The 19,836-nt window shown below is 49.4% G+C and overlaps 3 protein-coding genes across 9 annotated transcripts in view; 1 reads left to right on the top strand and 2 right to left on the bottom strand.

Moving 5' to 3' along the window:
- Positions 1–664: 664 nt before the first annotated feature.
- Positions 665–4,244, bottom strand: nipa2 (NIPA magnesium transporter 2). 2 transcript variants are annotated; one of them, XM_084675709.1, is made up of 6 exons: positions 4,083–4,244; positions 3,135–3,365; positions 2,337–2,393; positions 2,093–2,183; positions 1,684–1,844; positions 665–1,509 (listed from the first exon to the last, which is right to left on the bottom strand). In XM_084675709.1, exons 2-6 carry the CDS (start codon positions 3,271–3,273, stop codon positions 842–844), a joined length of 1,116 nt encoding a protein of 371 aa, XP_084531835.1. In that variant the 5' UTR covers positions 3,274–3,365; positions 4,083–4,244; the 3' UTR covers positions 665–841. The 2 variants fall into 2 exon arrangements, with proteins under 2 accessions (XP_084531835.1, XP_084531834.1); XM_084675708.1 differs by lacking the exon at positions 4,083–4,244 and adding an exon at positions 3,518–3,640.
- A 684-nt stretch (positions 4,245–4,928) lies between these two features.
- Positions 4,929–7,177, bottom strand: nipa1 (NIPA magnesium transporter 1). The gene is made up of 5 exons (XM_084675710.1): positions 6,941–7,177; positions 6,345–6,392; positions 6,164–6,254; positions 5,918–6,078; positions 4,929–5,705 (listed from the first exon to the last, which is right to left on the bottom strand). Exons 1-5 carry the CDS (start codon positions 7,059–7,061, stop codon positions 5,197–5,199), a joined length of 930 nt encoding a protein of 309 aa, XP_084531836.1. The 5' UTR covers positions 7,062–7,177; the 3' UTR covers positions 4,929–5,196.
- Positions 7,178–7,684: 507 nt separating this feature from the next.
- The window catches only part of herc2 (HECT and RLD domain containing E3 ubiquitin protein ligase 2), a 44,173-nt gene continuing 32,021 nt past the window's right edge, over positions 7,685–19,836 (top strand). For 3 of the 6 annotated variants that reach the window (XM_084675699.1, XM_084675701.1, XM_084675702.1), the window contains exons 1-21: positions 7,685–7,773; positions 8,452–8,561; positions 9,496–9,589; positions 9,745–9,876; positions 11,775–11,997; positions 12,163–12,263; positions 12,927–13,068; positions 13,172–13,276; positions 13,478–13,649; positions 13,853–14,025; positions 14,224–14,245; positions 14,835–15,023; positions 15,415–15,566; positions 15,978–16,123; positions 16,242–16,355; positions 16,648–16,899; positions 17,102–17,295; positions 17,694–17,894; positions 18,350–18,578; positions 18,790–18,914; positions 19,448–19,626. In XM_084675699.1, the coding sequence (XP_084531825.1) occupies positions 8,490–8,561; positions 9,496–9,589; positions 9,745–9,876; positions 11,775–11,997; positions 12,163–12,263; positions 12,927–13,068; positions 13,172–13,276; positions 13,478–13,649; positions 13,853–14,025; positions 14,224–14,245; positions 14,835–15,023; positions 15,415–15,566; positions 15,978–16,123; positions 16,242–16,355; positions 16,648–16,899; positions 17,102–17,295; positions 17,694–17,894; positions 18,350–18,578; positions 18,790–18,914; positions 19,448–19,626 (3,017 nt within the window). In that variant the 5' untranslated portion in view covers positions 7,685–7,773; positions 8,452–8,489. Of the gene's footprint in view, positions 7,774–8,451; positions 8,562–9,495; positions 9,590–9,744; positions 9,877–9,926; positions 10,147–11,774; positions 11,998–12,162; positions 12,264–12,926; positions 13,069–13,171; positions 13,277–13,477; positions 13,650–13,852; positions 14,027–14,223; positions 14,246–14,834; positions 15,024–15,414; positions 15,567–15,977; positions 16,124–16,241; positions 16,356–16,647; positions 16,900–17,101; positions 17,296–17,693; positions 17,895–18,349; positions 18,579–18,789; positions 18,915–19,447; positions 19,627–19,836 lie in introns of those variants that run through there. The other 3 variants (XM_084675700.1, XM_084675703.1, XM_084675705.1) reach the window with 3 other exon arrangements.

Genomic DNA, 19,836 nt, shown 5'->3' on the forward strand with positions numbered 1-19,836 from the left:
AAGAACCTTCTGTGCTTTATGGAAAATGAAGCCTTTTTTTTTTTTTTTTTTTTTTTTTTACTATAATAAGACAGCACGTTATAAATGATTCAGAGAGGCTGAAGAATGTGTGTCTGCCTAGAAGGCGGAGGAAAGGATGTGGAAAGGGAAAGGAGAAAGGGCAAAACATAAATACCAACTGACCTGCCATCCTGAGTACTTTGAGAACGTTTACCATCCATATGATGTCAGTACAGAAGTTAATATTTTACAGTAAACTAAAACGAATTTTTCAAATTAATTTCATTTGGCTCTTGTGTGTAAGGTTATGTTAGCCATGCTCTTCAGCACCTCATATTTAGAAAAAGTCTTGTTGTATTTGTCACGTTTCTATATATATATTTTTTTTTTACAAAAACTAAAAAAAACAAAGTGTAGATTAATTTATTTGTAGAAAGAAACTCAGTGCATGTATAAGCAGATCTTTGTACATGAAGTATAACAAAAGGTTTTCAAAAACTTATAGAACTACAAAGCTACATGGGAATGTGATGGAGAACAACCATGTAGTCAAGTCATATTCTGAGAAAATAAGGCAAATTAAAAATAAGTACAATCGATTGGTCCATCCAAGTTATTAGCCACCTCCATTAGTGTTGATTGTCTTAAGTTTTTTTTTTAAAAATTTCTTCTTCAAATATACATGAAACGTCCACACACCAATGTAATGGTTCTGTTGTCCCTGGTGGGGGCGCCAGAGGTACCAGTACTTCATACCGGTACCGGTAATTCCCTAATGGAGGAGAGTCAAATCTACTTCCTGTCCCAAAGGGAGTCGGCCTCAGCTACACCCCCCCGGGCCCTAAGAGGAAGTCATCACGCCGTTCCTTCTGGAGACGCTATCGAAGGGCAGGCCCACCTCCCTGTCCTCCATGTCCTCGGTGGAGTCGCTCCGCAGCAGTAGCTCGTAGGGGCTGTGAGAGGCCAGGCCGTTGGGCGCGCCGGCCGCCGACGCCGGCGTCCCCTTGTCGTCCTTCCTCATGGAGACGGCCAGGGAGGAGAGGCTGACGTTGACGTCCTTGAAGGCGTGCAGCAGGAAGATGCCCACGATGATGGTGAGGAAGCCGCCGAGGGTGCCGATGACGTCGGCCGTGCCCATGTGCTCCCACTCCTTGAAGAGGATGGCCGAGCACGTGAGCACCGACGTGGTGAAGAACACGTAGTAGATGGGCGTCACCAGGGACGTGTTGAAGATGTCCAGGGCCTTGTTCAGGTAGTTGATCTGGGTGCTGACGCAGGCCACCAGGCCCAGCAGCAGGATCCAGAACAGGGGGTTCCCCACCACCGACACCCCGGCGATGGCCTCCTTGATGGCGATGCCCAGCCCCTTCACGCACGACACGGACAGCGCTCCGATCACCGAGCAGATGGTGATGTACACCATGATGTTGGTCTGGCCGTGGCGCGGGCCCACCACGAAGATGAAGATGAGGGCCACGATGATGACAAACGTGGCGAAGATCACGAACCCTACAGTGGGAATGAGCAAGAGGGTTTGGATTAGCCTGGCACAAGGTAAGGGTTAGGGACCGAGTCCCAGTAGTATCAGAAACATTGAGCAGTAAGTAGGCTAAAGTATCCAATCCTAACGTAAGGCAACCGAAGATGATACTTTGTTCATCCCCACAGGTAAAGCTCTCGTACCAGGGTCCACCAGCTTCTGAGCCATGTGCTCCAGCCGGCTGATCTCCTCCTCCTGGGGCGCGTGGATCACCATGGCGGTGGAGCCCAGGATGCTCAACAGGCAGCCCAGCTTCCCGTGCAGGTTCAGACGCTCCGACAGGAAGTACGAGGACAGGACCGCGCTGCAACGACAAGGCGACGCTCAGAAAAGCCACGCCCGCATTGGCAACCCCCCCTCCTCCCCTTGTTCGATGTGACAGCTCCACTGTACTTACTGTAAGTCGCTCTGGATAAGAGTGTCTGCTAAATGTAATGTCAATGTTTAGTGGCAAAGCAGGGTTCAAACCCCGTTTCCTTTTTCTACACAGTTATTTCAGCGATGCACAGTTACAGGGATGGAGCAGAGCAGTTCTAACTTGGTGGGTAGTACCTCACAAGCACACTGAGGGCTCCCAGAGGGGTGACAAGGGTGGCAGGGGCGAAGGCGTAGGCGGCAAAGTTGGCAGCTTCTCCAGCTCCCACTGCGAGGAAATGGATATGATATACGGGATTAATGGCTGGCACGTCACAGGAAGTTGACGGCTGTGACGTAGCACGATTAAAAACGAGAGAGATGGAGATATGACATGATGACGGGTTCTTTCACAGCTCCTGTGCCGTAATCGCTTACTTACTTGATAATAAACCGGCCCACCAAAGCCACTCCTTCAGATATGCGTGACCTCCCTGTCCTAGGAAAAAGAAAACATAATAATGCCTTTACGATGGGATAGGTGTAGGTATGGCTCAATGGTACAGCATTTACAGTACTTACTGTAAGTCGCTCTGGATAAGAGCTGGAGTTGCTGTGGATTTAAAATGCTAAAAGACTAAATGTAAATGTAGCATTTGACTTCAGATCAGTGGGCACAGGTTCAAATCCATTACACCCAGCAGTACATGTCACTTTGGATGAAAGCATCTGCTGTGAACACTATTGTTATTACAGTAAAAAAGTGAAATGTCAAATCCTGTCATAAAATCTTTCTTTTGACAGTTAAGTCTCGATTATGAGGCGTTAACCTCTGACATCACATCCATAAAGAGCTCTAAAGATAGCTAACAGAGTGCAATATGGAAGAACTTATGGTTACTGTATGACCATTGGCAACTTGAACTTCGACACTGCCTTGCCATCTTACTTCATGTTTAAATACGGGGTTAGGTGCAACTGCAACTTTTTTTAGAGCGGCATTTCGTCTATGACAAGTCAGACACACCCCACTTGAATCGTTTCTGAACCGCATGCAAAGCTGGCCAAGCAAGAACTGAAAAATGTGAACAATCATGCGACTGAACCCTCCCACACCTGTCAGACAACTAAACTCGGGTTCAGTGTTGCTCAAGCTCTACAGACTATTGCTCAACTTTAGAACAAATACAGAACCCTGTTATGCTATACTTCTCGTTCAAATATTACACGTTAAAAGTACCTGCTCTCATTGACCCCTTCCTGGCCAGGCGAAGTAGCCCTTTCTTCTTGAGGATGAAGCTTCCACCGATGAAAATGCTGGAGCTAATGGCTAATCCCAGTCCTATATAGAAATCATATTTTCCCCGATCTTGACCCATAGTGAAGCTGGATGTGTTGGTGCTGTCCGTCACATTTATAACCAAGCACCGGAGCTGCTGACCCGAGGAGCAATTATCACCAACCCAAGACCCTAAAATAAAATCACAAACATCAACCATTAAATATAATTACATCTTAAGTTAAAGTAATATCCTACACTACATTACATGTATGAGTGGCTATAGAGTACGTAATTATCTTAAATGTAAAACAATCTTATTTGCAACAGCTTTTAAACCTTACCGTTCCTACATGTTGCGTTAATTTTTGTATACCCATCCTCCTCCATCTCTGACTCCATCATAAACATTCAAGAGACACATTTAAAATGTAAACGTATTCATGAATGACACATTCGAAACTACTCCGATACGACATCGTATAACCTCCCACTTCCGCAGTCATCAAGTCAACAACTACCTTACCAGGTTGTTCAATCAATGGGCTGTTCATCTAACTAGCCTCAGGTCAGGAAGTGGCTGGCTTGTCAGGCCTGTTTGAGTTGTTGATACAATGCGAGTCAAACTAATATGGCCAGATAATTAACTGGCGATCATTTCAACAAGCTAGTTAGCTAGCCTACCGTATATACGACAGATTGCTGTTTAAAGCTAACTGACTTGCAAAGTACAGTAACCTGCCAAGCTTGCAAGCGCATTGGATGCTGCCGTCTAGCTACAGCAAGCCATCTTCCGCTGACAGTAGGCACCTGACGTGGCTAAATAAGCCGTTAGCTACTTGCTAAAACGTTGTCGCTAGACAGCCTACATTGTTTACACATAATTCACATTTGCAGACATTTGTATACCTGCTGAAAGATTCCTGGGTTGTCCAATAGCCAAATAGATGGTAGCTAATTAGCTATCTGGACTAGCTTCCTCCTGTTTTCATAGTGATCTTCACATTGTGGTAGCTAGCAACGATCCTGCTTGAAGGCGAGGTTGGCGATCAACACGACGAGGGCAATCCTCTCTGCGCATGCGATAGTCGACAGGAATACCAGCCAGCACGTTAGACAACCACAGTATCTCAATACCATAACATATAGGCGCTCTGTTATTCGATTGATGCGTAGAGACATTTACGATGAATTGAACTTTTAAGTATCAACTATTTAGATGCCGAGTGTTTCTGTCGATTATTCAACCTATTCCAAATGTGACAGATTTGTCCTAAATTAAATGTTTCAAGGCAGTTCAGAAAGTGTCTCAGAAATGAAAAAAATGACGGATAGGCCTACAGACTGACTCAATAAGTAATTTAGCTACGTTACCTCGTTGCACTTGTTTTCTCCATCGAGCAGGTTCTTTGTTGTGTGCACAAATGTATGCCCGAACCACCTGCTCTAAGCTCCTAGAATGACTCTGAATAATTCATAACAGCCTCCGTGTTTGTGTGTAAATAAATAGGACTGAATCCCGTGAGACAAACCTGTTCTGCAAAGCACTCTTAGTATTGACATAGGACACAGTATTTATGGTATAAAATTAAATAAAAATGTTGGTATCTAATGTTTGTCATTCAATTAGCAAGTAGTTCATAACACCAGATTTTTTGTAATTCACTATACCACAATGGTTAAGCTATAAACTGTATTTTTATTTTGGTTGGTTAATACTGTAGGCCTACATAACAAAACTGCAGGTAAGGTAAGGAAATTGAACACAGTTAATCTGTTCTGTATTTGGTGAAAAAGCAATGGAACAATCAAGTACACTGCTTCATTGTGCAATAATGTAAGTACGTATCATTTTACAAATAAAATAACTTTTCTTTTTCTTCTTTTTTGTACAAGGGAAAGGGACTTATTGAATACCTTGTTAAACCTCCTGCTATTGCAACCCGGACCTGGATAAGCAGAAGAAAATGGATGGATGGATTTTTTATTTGAAATTATGATGTGAATTAGATTCAAACCCACATCAGTCTACTTTTGCTCTCCCCCCTGATTGCTTCCAGGTGAGCATAGCCCCCTGATCTATTCTAAGTAGAAGGACCCCTACTGACACTGTCGTAAGACCACACAGTATGCCAAAACAGTCCACTACACCGACTGCTGTCCATTCCTTGAAGAGAATCGCAGAGGCAACTATCACAGTCGACGTGAACGTCACGTAGTATATAGCTTCGAATATATTGGAGCTGAAGTTTTCCAGGGCCTTGTTGATGAAAGTGAACTGGATGAGGATGCTGACCGCCAACGTTCCCAGCAAACACGCAAAGAGAACAAGGGCCCTGCTACTCGAGGGCCCCTCGCCAAAGGCATCCTGAGCGGCCAGCCCGAGGCCTTTGCTGCAGGGCACCGTGAAGCTTCCAAGGAGTGAGCATATGGCCACATACACCATGATGTTTGACGTGCCATGTATGGGGGCAATCCACCCAATCAGTACAACCAGCAGCAGGACCACCAAGGAGGCATATGTTAGAAACACTGCATGAGGGGAGAAACACAAACGGTATACTGTCAGCGTCAGCAGCATGTCAAGACGAGAGATAACATTTGTTGAGTGTAATTGGAGGTCTTCGTGTGTACTTTCCCACAGTCTGTGTAACAACAACACCCCCCGAGACTCCCTCCTTGTGAGTGCACAAGGAATGTGAACCAGGAAAGACTATATCTGACCAGATGGGGCTTAAACACACCTGGATCTGACAGTCTGTCCTCCAGCTCCACTCTAGATGTTACACTCTCTGACTTTGGGGAATGAATGATAAGCACGATTGAGCCACAACAACATAGCACACAGCCAAGCTTTCCCAGGATATTCAGATGCTCCTGAAGAATGAAGGAAGCCAACACAGCCCTGCATCCAAAACACAAGCGTTTTAGTTGAGAACAGGCAGATTTAACAGCACAAATCATTCAAACTCAAATTTGAATCTGCTCACCCAAACAGCACACCCAGGGCTCCTAGAGGTGTCACAATTACAGCGGGTGCTGCGTTATAGGCCAAGAAGTTACCAATCTGGCCAATGCTCACTGTACAGGATTTTTGAACAGTCAAATTAAGAACTCAAAGGTTTTTGACTTGTACTTAAATGTATGACATACAGAAGGCGCCATACTCACTTGAAAGTGTACCTCCCCACCACACTCCATCTTTCAAATAGGAAACACCTAAACAAGAAAAACATTTTTTGGTATTTTACACACATTCCACTACACTACGGTTACGTACGTTTAACCTATTGTGTGTCACTGAAGGAATATTGACGGATGATGGTGCTTGAATTAATTAAACCTTTATATGCTAATTTAATTTATCACATGACGCTATTAACGACCACTCACTGGTTTAATACTTCTGTCAAGATATGTAAAGTTATTAGAGAGCAAATAAATAATTTTTTGTACAGCACAGCTTAAACTCGGGTATCATTTAGATCTTAACAGTCGTATGATTTGCAGTACTTTAGGCTACTAGGTTACATAGCCTACCAAAGAAACCACTCCAAACCGATAATAGGCTACACTAAATGTTAACTAGCTAGACGTTCTAATTTTCAGAGCTATCACAGACGCCGTCGAAGAAACCTGAATTAGATTTTCGGCACAAAGTACAGCTTTAGCGAAGAAAAGTTGGTGTAGCTTGCATTAGTCATTTCACCTTAATTTTTATCGTATCGACCTTCCTCTAAAATATTGTAATGTATTTTCTAAGCTACCTCTAGCACGTGCTCGTAATATTCCTTTCTTTTGAAGCACAAACGTAGATCCATTAATAAAGCTGGATATCACAGCAATCCAAATCCCGGCTGGTAGCGAAGTACCTATCTCTACAGCCATTGCTATTGTAGTCGTTTGTTAATCATTTGTGTTTACACCGGATATTGCTTTGAACCAGCCGTAATTTTACTATTAAACAATTTATGTTCTGATATAACACTGCAAAGCAAGTTTTTATAAACTCACGATGGTCAAAATGTAGTAAGTGAAATAGAAGGAAGATTCGACCAGAGCCTGTTTAAGGATAGTATTAGACATTCTCTGATTCGACTGTGCACCGCATGTCTGTATGGGCGTGGTTTTTAGTGCATGGTTAATGTTGTCTGACCCATCAGAATAATATGGTCTGACCGCTCCATCAAATTCAACTTCATGAACATGGATTTATTTATGGTGATGTAAAATTTGGAACGACAATGATTAAAAAAAAGTTGGCCAATGATGATGATGACGAGGCAGGATTGCAAAGGGTGTCTATCAGTGGGGTTAATTGACTACCTATGTCTGGACATATAATATGATTCCATACATCCATAAATATTATGGTTTTAGTAATAAAATAATCTGATTTGAAATGCACGCATTAAGTATGGGCCAATAAAACTACGTCATCTGTTTCCATGCCTCGTGCCTCTCTCTGTGTGTCTCTTGTGCTTTAAGGCTAATTGGCTGTTCGACTTGTCAATCATTCAGTCCAACATGGACGACTTTGTAATGCAGCAGAGCCAGTGCTAGGACTGAAGATACGACAACAGAATACAAAAACCCATAGGTAATGAACATATTTTGAGAATTTGTCATCAATAGGAACTTGATGCAAGCGTCATATTACACATTTAAACGTAATACCTTCTTTCTGTTCAACCTGTCACAGCTCGCCAGGTATCTGGCTGGTACTGTAGCTTGACTGTGTTGCTGCATCATTTGTGGTGTGGTTTGGATGTGCAGACTAGCCAGCCCATAGCTAATGTTAGCTTGCTAGCTACAATAGCTAACGCTGGATAGATGGAGCAATGTTAATAACACCGTTCGCTAGCCAGTAAATATGCTGTCTGTGTAGCCAGCTGGTTTCGAAGCTGTGGTTGTTGTTTTTTTTTTTTCGGAGGATAACATCTGACGTTTGCGTGAGTCATTAATTTGACACTAGCTATAGCAAGTCAAAGATGACTGTCTTAGCTAGATAGCTAGATAGCTATCTTGGCCCAATTCACATAGCTCCCTAGCCGGCCAGTTGCCTAGCTATATAAGCGTATCTTATTGCAAGCTAACATTCTGTCATATAGCTTGTTACCAACTGCAGTCGCTTGATTATGTGACGATTGTGCTTAATACTTCGCTCAAACACTACTAGATGGGTCATGTTTGTCTCTTGCCTCCGAAGATACCTGTCTTATCATAGCCAACTAACTAGGTCTGTTGACACAAATCTCACCTAGCGTTCTTTAAACAGGGTAGGCTGCTGTTGCAGCCAGCAGAGAGGAGGGAAAGATGCCTTCTCCGTCATTTACCCTCGATGCCCAGCTAAGATTTCATGACAAATGGCTGAAGATAGACTTGCAGGTAAGTGGTCCTACTGTCGCAGGGAGACCCTTTCTACGCAGCTGTTGTAAAATTGAACCGACAGAATACTTGGTGTTTTTACGACAATATACTTGGAGTTCTTACGACAAAATACTGTTCTTACTAGAAGTACATTCCAGGAATGTGAGTGAGCTAAAGAACATGAAAGTTAATGTCACCCATCCATTGGTTGAGATTTCTAGACAGAACTGGCTTTGTTGTAAGGAGGGTAATCAGTTTTTCTAAAACTGTGGTTTATCTGTTAAGTGAGATTTGTTAATGTGTTTGTTTGTCTGTTTGCTTTTAGATACTCGACCTAGTATTGCACAAGAATTCGGATACGTGCTTGTTGCCAAATTTAGCCCGCTCTCGATGCTGTCTAATGACAGGTCTCTACTTCCTTGCCCTACACATAGGTGTTGCACGTCTGGTGTCATGTTTAAGTTGCCATGTTATTGACATTTGAAACCTGCATCTCTGGAAAGTACTTTTTGTAACTTGTTAGTCTATACGAGCATTTCTGTGGGCACCAGAGGCCTAGGTTGTATATCTGTCCATGTTGTTGTTGTTGTTATAACATTGTATTTATGCGGGTGTAATAAATCTACTGCCCCTAAAGTTAGTCGCAGGTTTCCAGACGTGAAGTATGTTCACAGACAAGATCAACATGTTTTAGGATTTAGGAAGCTGACAGATTTGGGCCACAATAGGGGGATTGATTAGCATTAGTCCACAGTTAATGCTGTATGAGGAACATTGTTATGTATTCTTCTGTTCTGTAGCATTAAGAGGCCCATTAAGTATAATGCAGTAATGTGGCGTTACGTGATTTGAAGGAGAGATCACGTCAGCGGTCCACCAAGACAGCTTTAAAAAAAAAAAAAGTCTGTAGTCTCCTTCCTGCGCTACACATCTGAATGTTTGTCTCTGGCAGCGGGCCTTCTCTCCAGAGGGCCTGAGCGAGATGTGGAACGAGATGGTGAAGGACGAGGAGATCACCTTCAACGGAGAAGAGACAGCCCACCTAGGTACACACAAGCCCAAACCTTTTTGCGACACATCTGGTTCCGTGAGATCGCCCACCCGAGCGAGAATCCATCTCCGCCAAGGCCCCGCCCTCGGGCGGGAGGGATGGATGGAGGTTCTATAACAGTCCTCGTGTTGTTTTTGCCCACTTCTCCAGAAGACTGCACGGACTGCTTTGCCACGCAGAAGAAGGAGGAGTCTAACGACAAGGAGAAGAAGGAGGAGGAGGAGACGTCCACGTCGGTCCATCACTCCATCATCGAGACGTGGGACTGGGGCCGGCAGCCAGGTGAGATGTGGGACTGGGGTCGGCAGCCAGGTGAGACGTGGGACTGGGGCCGGCAGCCAGGTGAGATGTGGGACTGGGGCCGGCAGCCAGGTGAGACGTGGGACTGGGGCCGGCAGCCAGGTGAGATGTGGGACTGGGGCCGGCAGCCAGGTGAGATGTGGGACTGGGGCCGGCAGCCAGGTGAGACGTGGGACTGGGGCCGGCAGCCAGGTGAGACGTGGGACTGGGGCCGGCAGCCAGGTGAGACGTGGGACTGGGGCCGGCAGCCAGGTGAGACGTGGGACTGGGCCGGCAGCCAGGTGAGAGAGGGTTCCTGCCCACCTCGCCGCTGAGGGCCTGGCAGCTCACAGCATAGATCAGTTCACATGACCATCCTCTGTTTATTTTTAAATGCACATATACACGCACACATGAGAAATATTAACGTGTATGACAACTGTGAACATGTCTTAAGCACACACAAACATCTTAAAACTGCAAACACTTTTATACTGCTTCACAAATAAAAATACAAAAATATATCTTTTTTGTATTACATTTTCATGTAAAAAAAAAAGTGTGCCTAAGACTTATTAGTAAGTTGCCAATTTTTTTAAATTAAATTTATTTTTTATTCGGCCTGTTAACGTTTGGGCCCTGCTGGAGTGCTGAGCTCTGCTATTGTTGTTGTTTTTTGACCAAAGATCTACCTGTCCTGTACACAAGCAGCCCACAGGGTCCCACAGCGGTGGTATCAGTGCTGCTGGCAGCAGCCACATGGATTAGCCGTGTCTATATGAGTCTGAGATATTAGAATAGCGACCCTTTCAACACGCTGGCCTCCCATCAGACTTGGCTTCTCTCGGCGTGTTTGCGTGTTCTCTCCTGCGGGTGTGTGCGTGAGGTGTGTAGAGACTCAAGTGACCACGCTAACTTGTCTGGAGATCAGGGCGGTTATTTTTACCCCTCTGCAGTGTGGCGGTATTGCGGGTCACCCTCTTTTAATACCTGCCCCTGGTGTGGGGCAGGGTGCCCCAGACTGTGTTGGGTGGGGCTGTGCTGTTGGTGGCGGCGGGCTGGAGGCGATAAGCACATGGAGTAGGCGGGAGCTTCAGTGTGATTGGTCCAACCCGATTGGAGACTTTTTCTTCTCTGCACACAAGTGTACAGGCTCCCTGTGCCCACTCTCAAACACATGGCCTGGACGTCACATGGCCTGGAGGTCACGTGTTTATGACTCCTTTTGTGCGTACATGTAGTAGTGCTCATTTGTCTGTCCACGAGGTACTGGATAGAGTGGGTGTACTTGGATTACGTTCACACTTAAGTGCCTTATCAGGGAGACTTAGGTTTCAGGCCTCTAGCCCACTTCCGGCTTCCTGGTTCAATGATTAGAAGTGTCTAGATAACCGCCTCTAGCGTGTAACTAGATGCACTATAGAGAAACCCCTTGTTTAAAGAAATGTAAATGCCAGCATTTACCCCTTTTTAAGGCCCAGCTGGAGACGCGGTCTATGCTCCCAACAATCTGTCTGAATGTCCACAAGGCAGCTCAGGGCAGCTGATTTGTGGGGCGCTGCTTGCATCCCTCTGGGCTGTGGAAAGAGCTAGCCTGTCTGGCTTAAGCTTAAGTGGATTTCAGGTTGGCTATTTTGGCCTGTCATGTCTTCCTCAGCGATGACATTTATAGGCCTGCGCCCCTGCGTTTCATGCTGATTGGGCAGCAGCGGCAGCGTGGGCGGGGCCAGGCCCGGTCGAAAGCCTGCAGAACATCACAGCTGAAAAGCTGACGATTGTGTAAAGTTTGGATTTTTTATTTTATTCAGCTAAAATGTAGGTTGTATGTATTGATGTGCATTTGTCTGACATGCTCACAAACCTGCTCACTGCCTTGTGTGTGTGTGTGTGTGTGTGTGTAGACGAGAACGAGCTGAAGGATTGCCTGATGGTTCTGGTGGACGACCAGCAGAAGCTGTCTGCCCAGACGGCCAAGAGCACGCTGTCGGCCCTGCGCCTGCGCCAGCGCCTGGTCATCTTGGAGCGCTACCTCATCTCCCTCAGCCACAGCGTCATGGAGGAGAAGTACAAGTTCCGCTGGAAATTCCCCGCCACCCCCCCACAGCCCGCCGTCGACAACAAGAGGTACGGGCCCCCCCAAGTCACCGCCAGGCTTTCCCTACCGCGTCACCACCGAGTCATGTGATCCGACGTAACACTTCTGGGTCCTTTTTATCTAGTTTGGGTTGTTGTTCATATTATTCGAGATGTCTGAGTCAAGTGTGTGTGTGTGTGTGTGTGTGTGCGCAGTCCCCGTCCTGTCAGTAAGAGTGTGGAGGGCCTGGCCAGGGTGGGCTCCAGGGCTGCGTTGTCCTTTGCGTTCGCCTTCCTCCGAAGAGCCTGGAGGTCAGGTAAGATACTGCCAGCTCTCTCTCTCTCTCTCTCTCTCTCTCTCTCTCGCCCCTCTCTCAACCCACTCCCTCCTCACTTAGATGTTTTCAGTGAACCCTCAAGGTCACTTTAACGACCAGTTTGTTCTTTCTCCATTCATGATTAAATGGCGGCGCCTTGGGTGATGAAATGCATGACGAGGGATTAAAGGAACACAAGCGTTTCTGGTAGTAGTCGGTTGGCCCCCACACCAGCTCTCAGCATCTTCCTCAGGCGTGACGACATCTAACAGTTCTTCTCACAACCCCTGGACGAACATTCATGAACATTTATGAGGACCATAACACGGTCCGGAGTCACAGATGGATCATCCACACACAAACACACGCGCTTATGAAGGGTCTTATCCTGCTGTACAGCGAGGGCCATTCAACATATCTGTCTGCGACCACGGCGACAGGCCCCGCGTTCTCACTAGGGGGCTCTCAGAAGGAAAGGGGGGGAGGAAGGGAGGAAAGCACCGTGGTGATGTATGTCGGCAGGACGGTGTGTCCGCAGGGCCTCCCCGAAGACCTCAAGGTCAGCCCAGAATGACGAGGTTAGCTTAACGAGGCTCTCGTCTCGTAACCAGACGAGTCATGTGCGACGGCGTGAGCGCCCCTGAACCGCGTTCTGACCCGCAGGAGACGACGCGGACCTGTGCAGCGAGCTCCTGCAGGAGTCTCTGGACGCCCTGCGCGCCCTCCCCGAGGCCACCCTGTTTGACGAGCGGACCGTGTCGTCCGTGTGGCTGGAGGTGGTGGAGAGGGCCACCAAGTTCCTCAGGTGAGTCAGCCTCGCCCCTCGTTACGACCCCCCCCCGCTCTCTCCCCCCCCCCCCCCCCGCCGTGCTCGTTTGGGATGCTGACCCTTGGCTCTCGTTCGACAGCGACGTGCATGGGAGCGCCAGCTCCAAAAGCAACATTCCCCTGCAGGATCAGCACCTGGCCCTGGCCATCCTGCTGGAGCTGGCCGTGCAGAGGGGCACCCTCAGGTACGCCCCGACACTCGAACCAAACCGCCTTTTTTTGCATTCTCCCAGCCCTTCCCGCGAGGTGAATGCGGCAGGGCTTATTGATGTCCAACACCCAACCCTGAACCCTGCTCACCCACCACCACCCCCATCCCCCTCCATGTGACTTCTTCTCCCCCTCCAACTGTAACGCCCCGCCCCCTCCGGTCTCCTCCCCTCCAGTCAGCTCCTCTCCGCCGTGCTCCTGCTCCTGCGCCTGTGGGACAGCGGCACCCGGGAGATGGACAACGAGCGCTCCACCCAGGGCACCAGCGCCCCCCTGCTGCCCCTGCTGCAGCGCCTGCAGAGCATCTACAGCACCAAGGACGAGCCGGTCCCCCAGGAGGAGGGAGAGGTGAGGCCCCGCCCCGCCCCGCCCCGCCCCCCGGCCGGGTCCCGAGAATTTCTGTGCTCTGATGGGCTGTGCTCTAAAACAAAAGGCCTGAGGTGGTCACGTTCCGTGGCGTTCTAGAATGAAGGCTCTCTGGTCTCGGCGACGGACCTCGGCTGTCTCCAGGACGACGACGATAACGGTTTCCTCCTCCGCCCCCTCTCCAGATTCTCTCCGCTCCGCTCAGCCCCAACGAGAGCTTCCTGCGCTACCTGACCCTGCCGCAGGACAACGACCTGGCCATCGACCTGCGCCAGACGGCCGTGGTCATCATGGCCCACCTGGATCGGCTGGCCTCCCCCTGCAGCCCCCCCTCGTGCAGCTCCCCCACCTCGCACAAGGTACCAGACCTCCACATGACCCACCTCCCCCTCCTCCCAACCTCAGTCTCCCCCCCCCTGGGTTCATCTTCCTTCCTGGGCCCCTGCACGTTTCGAAATGGTTAACGTTAGACCTGGTGTCAAAGATTTGTTGTGTTTTGACGGAGGACCTCGAAGCCACACAGATTTCTGTTTTTCTCTGCCCCTTCTGTTCTGTTGGAGGATCATGGATTCATGCAGGTAATTAGCCTTTTCTAAGACTTCCTGTTCCCTGCATGACTCTCTCTCCTGCATCAGCGCTTCATTGGATGAGTCCACCATGCCCTGGGGAGGAGCCGGGTGGGAGGGGAGTTTACAAAGTTTTAGGCCTTTTATTATTCAGATGTTAACTGATCAAATGCATGTTAAAAATAGTCTCGGCCGTGGTTTTCACTTTTTGACTTTGAAAGTAGCTCCCACAAAGGAGCTCGAGGTTTTTCCACTCGCTTTTCTAGTGTAAATAAAGGTCGTTTTAAAATGGTTCCTGAAATACGACTGTGCGTTTCTGTTCAAACTGACGTGCTAAATCAGATGAAAGTAATGTAAAAACGCATGAATATAGTTTCTCATCCAGCTGGTTTTGGCTGCAGGGCATTGTGTTCCCGGCTAATACCTAGAAGATATCACAATCCTCCTTTGATGGCAATTGCATGCATATCTATGAATAACTTCAATGTTCTCCCTGCCATCACCCAGCCCTCCTTCATGTCTTTGATATGGTCAGGTGGTTTATCCCTCTCCAGGCTAATACTGTACATTAACCCTTTCTCTGCTGTCCCCTCCCCCCCAGGGAAGCCTCCAGGAGGTGATTGGCTGGGGACTGCTGGGCTGGAAGCTGTACACCAATGTGAACGGACCCAACGAGTGCAAGGCCCTGTCCAGCCTGGGGGTGACCCAGATCGTGTGCTCCGAGAAGGGCTTCCTCATCCTGGCCAGCAGTGGGGCCGTCTACACCCAGAACTACAAGTGCACCACTCTGGTACTGTCTCTGTCGACTCACTGCTGGGATGTCCTAGGACATTCACAACCGTTTTACTTTATAACAAAAATAAAAATATATGCCTCCCCCTGAGGCAAGTTGACTTAAGTGAAGTTATCTTGAAGCAACATACAAATAAGAGAAATACTATGAGCTATTCACTGTGAATATTCACTATAGTCACTATTGCTGCCGAAAATGGCTGCCTAGGTAGGCTCTCCTGCCAAAGTAAATTCCTTGTCTGTGCAAACTTTCATGGCGAATAAACACTGATTCTGATTCTGAATGCAGTAGCAAGCGCAGAATGACGTGCTGAAACATCGCATTTGGCAACTAAACGCTGATACCGCTGCCAGCTACTCTGAACTAACTAGTTGTTGTGTTGCCGCAGGCCCCCATGCTGGTCCACGCCCTGACCTCCAGGAAGATCCTGAAGCTTGCCGCACACCCAGACGGCCAGCACTATCTGTCCCTGTCCACCAACGGAGAGGTGTTCTCCTGGGGCTGTGGAGACGGAGGCCGCCTGGGACATGGGGACACCACGTACGTTAGCCCGCTTGCTAGCTAGCTAGCTACAACTGCTTAGCAGCTAGCTGGCTGGCTCCACAGACACCAACACCTGCTTGACAGCTAGCTAGCTGGCTCCACAGACAGCAACACCTGCTCGCTAGCTAGCTAGCTGGCTCCACAGACAGCAACACTTGCTCGCTAGCTAGCTCCTCCACAGAAAACTACCTTTGAGCTTTTGAAAGACATGTAGTTGTGTTAGGGATTAGATGTAGCTCGTTGGTTAGAGGATTTGGCTGTTTGCATGTTCGGATCCCAATCTTTAAGTCGCTTTGGAGAAAAGTAAATAACTTTATTATTATTATTATTTGTTATTTAAAAACCCTCCCTCCCTCCCTCCCTCCCTCCCTCCCTCCCTCCCTCCCTCCCTCCCTCCCTCCCTCCCAGGTACCTGGAGGAGCCTACGTTGATCTCAGCCTTCACAGGGAAGCATGTGGTTCACATCGCCTGTGGGAGCACCTACAGCGCCGCCATCACAGCGGACGGAGAGCTGTACACCTGGGGGCGGGGCAACTACGGCCGGCTGGGCCACGGTAAGACCACCCCCCTCAACAACAACATTTACGATTCCATCCCTGTTAGCAGCCCAGAGTCTCTGGTGATGCGATTGGTTGTGTCTTCAAGGTTCTGTTCTCTCGGCTGCTCTGATAGGCTCCAGCGAGGACCAGACCACGCCCATGCTGGTGACGGCTCTGAAGGGGCTGAAGGTGTTGGATGTGGCGTGTGGGAGCGGGGACGCCCAGACTCTCGCTGTGACGGAGAACGGTGAGAGAGAGAGAGGGAGAGATGGATGAGAGAGAGAGGCAGTCTATGGGACACCGCCAATTCTTTATTCATGAGTTGGCACGCACCCCTCTTGTCTAGACTACCAGACCTGCTGTCTCATTATCCCTCATGATGATCCTCAACTTGATGAGATCGCAAAAATTTAACGTTTTATTTATATAGCCGACTCACTCATATAAGCTTACGTATATACTTGCATTCAAAGCAACATCATAGTTCAATTCCTGACGATCTCCCCTCTAACCCCCTCTCCTCTCGAACCCCCCCGCAGGTCAGGTGTGGTCGTGGGGGGACGGGGACTACGGCAAGCTGGGCCGGGGCGGCAGCGACGGCTGCAAGACGCCCAAGCTGCTGGAGAAGCTCCAGGACCTGGACACGGTCAGGGTGTTCTGCGGCAGCCAGTTCTCCGTGGCGCTCACCAAGGACGGCCAGGTGTACACCTGGGGGAAGGGGGACAACCAGCGGCTGGGCCACGGCACGGACGAGCACGTGCGCTACCCCAAGCTGCTGGAGAGCCTACAGGGTCAGTCCTCGTCCCGCCTGGGCGGCCGACGCCTCGTTTTGCACCGTGCATTCTAATGTTGTTATGGTAACAAAAACGGTGAAAATTCCAACAACCACGCCACCACAAAAACAAAGTAGAACTCAAATTTGCTCTCGCCCCCCCCTCCCCTCTTTCCTCTCATGTCTCTCTTCCCCTCCCCTTCTCTCTCTCTCCCCCCCAGGTAAGAAGGTGGTGGACATGGGGGTGGGCTCCACCCACTGCCTGGCCCTCACCGAGGAGGGCGAGGTGCACAGCTGGGGCAGCAACGACAAGCTGCAGCACTTCGACACGCTGTTCTCCAATAAGAAGCAGCCCAAGGCTCTGCCTGGACTCAACTCCAAACACATCGTGGGCGTGGCCTGTGGGCCAGGCCAGGTGAGCAGAGGAAGGGAGGGGAGGCTCTGATTGGCTACAGTGCTAGTTGTGAAAGTTCAACTTCATAAAATGGACTCTTAGACATATAAGCAGTATTGCAGTTGAGGTTGCATATGAAGTTTCCCCACTTCTTTCCTGACTACAGGAACGCACAATATTGACAATTTACTCAAGTTATTTACAAAATAACTTTTTAAACACCAGTGTACCATTTCATCAGATTATGACATTATTAAATACTGTTTATAGGAGAGGCAAATGTGCAGGTGTTACTGTAAGTCATCACTACACAATTGTATCAAACTGCTTGAGGATCATCATGCCAGACAGAGCTGTTATAACATGACTATATTTTTCTCTCTCTTTCTCTCTCTCTCTCTCTCTCGTGGCTGCGTCAGAGTTTCGCCTGGTCCTCGTGCTCCGAGTGGTCGGTGGGGCAGCGCGTGCCCTTCGTGGTGGACGTGTGCCCCATGACCTTTGAGCAGCTGGACTTGCTGCTGCGGCAGGTGAGCGAGGGCATGGACGGCGGCTCTGACTGGCCCCCGCCGCAGGAGAAGGAGTGCATGGTGGTGGCCACCCTCAACCTGCTCCGCCTCCAGGTACGGACCGCGACAAAGGCCCGACACTTCCACTGTGAAGCGGCATCCACACATCCACGAGGACAGCTTTGATGTCCCTTTGTGTTGTCCCTGCAAACGTGTCACTGGTTGTTCCCCCGTAGTCCCCTGGTTCTCCCCTGGTTCACCTCCTCCAGGTTGTGTAACTGGTTGTTCCCCTGTAGTCCCCTGGTTCTCCCCTGGTTCATTTCCTCTAGGTTGTGTAACTGGTTGTTTCCCTGTAGTCCCCTGGTTCATTTCCTCCAGGTTGTGTAACTGGTTGTTCCCCTGTAGTCCCCTGGTTCACCTCCTCCAGGTTGTGTAACTGGTTGTTCCCCTGTAGTCCCCTGGTTCACCTCCTCCAGGTTGTGTAACTGGCTGTTCCTCTGTAGTCCCCTGGTTCTCCCCTGGTTCATTTCCTCCAGGTTGTGTAACTGGCTGTCCCCCTGCCTCCCCAGCTGCATGCTGCCATCAGTAACCAGGTGGACCCAGAGGAGCTGGGCCTGGGCCTGGGCAGCGTGCTGCTCAACAACCTCAAGCAGACGGTGGTGACGCTGGCCAGCAACGCCGGCGTGCTCAACACGGTCCAGACGGCGGCGCAGGCCGTGCTGCAGAGCGGCTGGTCGGTCCTGCTGCCCACGGCCGAGGAGAGAGCCAGGGCTCTGTCCTCCCTCCTGCCCAACGCAGGTGAGGCCTCCCCTGGGGAGGTGGGATCCAGGACGTGGGGGTCGGTCGTGGTCGATGGTTTTAGTTTTTTTTCTGGTCTTTGGTAGAGTTGTTGTGTGTGTGTGTGTGTGTGTGTGTGTGTGAGAGGGATGGTAGGGCTCTGTTATTGAGGGAAGTAGGTGTTAACACTCCACTGTGTGTGTGTGTCTGTGTGTGTATGTGTCTTCTTCAGCGTCCGGCAACGAGATGAGCGTCAGCCCCGGCCGTCGCTTCATGATCGACCTGCTGGTCAGTAGCCTGATGGCGGACGGAGGGCTGGAGTCTGCCCTGAACGCAGCCATCACCGCCGAAATCCAGGTCAGCCCGCGTTGTTTCACACATCAGCCCAGCCCAGCCGGGCGGGGCTGCTCCCCAACCATCACTTATTCATGGGAAGCGCTCTCTGCCTGCCTGAGGTAGAACTGAGGGCAGCCTTGACTGACTGGGACCTCCTATGGGAGTTCACAGTACAAGGTTGGGAGCCAAGCCCTTCAGGGTACACCAGACTGGTTTGCAGGTCCACTGTCTTAGTATGGGGCCATATAAGGACACCAATGTTACCAACATTTGATTTTTAAACGAAAGCTTCCCGGAGACGACTATTTTTAAAACACTGAAACATTAATACAGAACCCTATTAGGACACTTGATTTTAGAGCATCGCTTCCTGGGGACAGCTATATTTAAAATACTTCAAACTTAAAATACTGGGCCATGAATGAAATAGGTAAGTGCCTGTCAGCCGGTGCCTAATTTAGGGCTTCTTGGGGCTCACTGGGGAGAACGTAACCCCAACCGCAGAGGGTTAGGCCTTGTGTCTCTGTTTGGTACTCACTGCCCTCCCCCTCCAGGACATCGAGGCTAAGAAGGAGGCTCAGAAGGAGAAGGAGATCGACGAGCAGGAGGCCAACGCCTCCAGCATGCAGCGCTGCCGCACGGCCCTGGACAAGGACCTCATCAACACGGGGATCTACGAGTCTGCAGGGAAGCAGAGCCTGCCCCTGGTGCAGCTGGTGCAGCAGCTGCTGAGGTACCTGCCCACGCTGCCCCTCGGGCCCTCTCTCTCTCCCCCACCTCTCTCTCCCCCTCCTCTCTCTCTCTCTCTGTCTCTCTCTGTCTCTCTCTGTCTCTCTCTGTCTCTCTCTCTCTCTCTCTCTCTCTCTCTCTCTCTCTCTCTCTCTCTCTCTCTCTCTCCGTCTCTCTCTCTCTCTCCGTCTCTCTCTCCCCCTCCTCTCTCTGT

This window comes from Hypomesus nipponensis, chromosome 16 (genome assembly GCF_054491055.1).
Source record: "Hypomesus nipponensis isolate SF chromosome 16, ASM5449105v1, whole genome shotgun sequence".
Lineage (NCBI taxonomy): Eukaryota > Metazoa > Chordata > Actinopteri > Osmeriformes > Osmeridae > Hypomesus > Hypomesus nipponensis.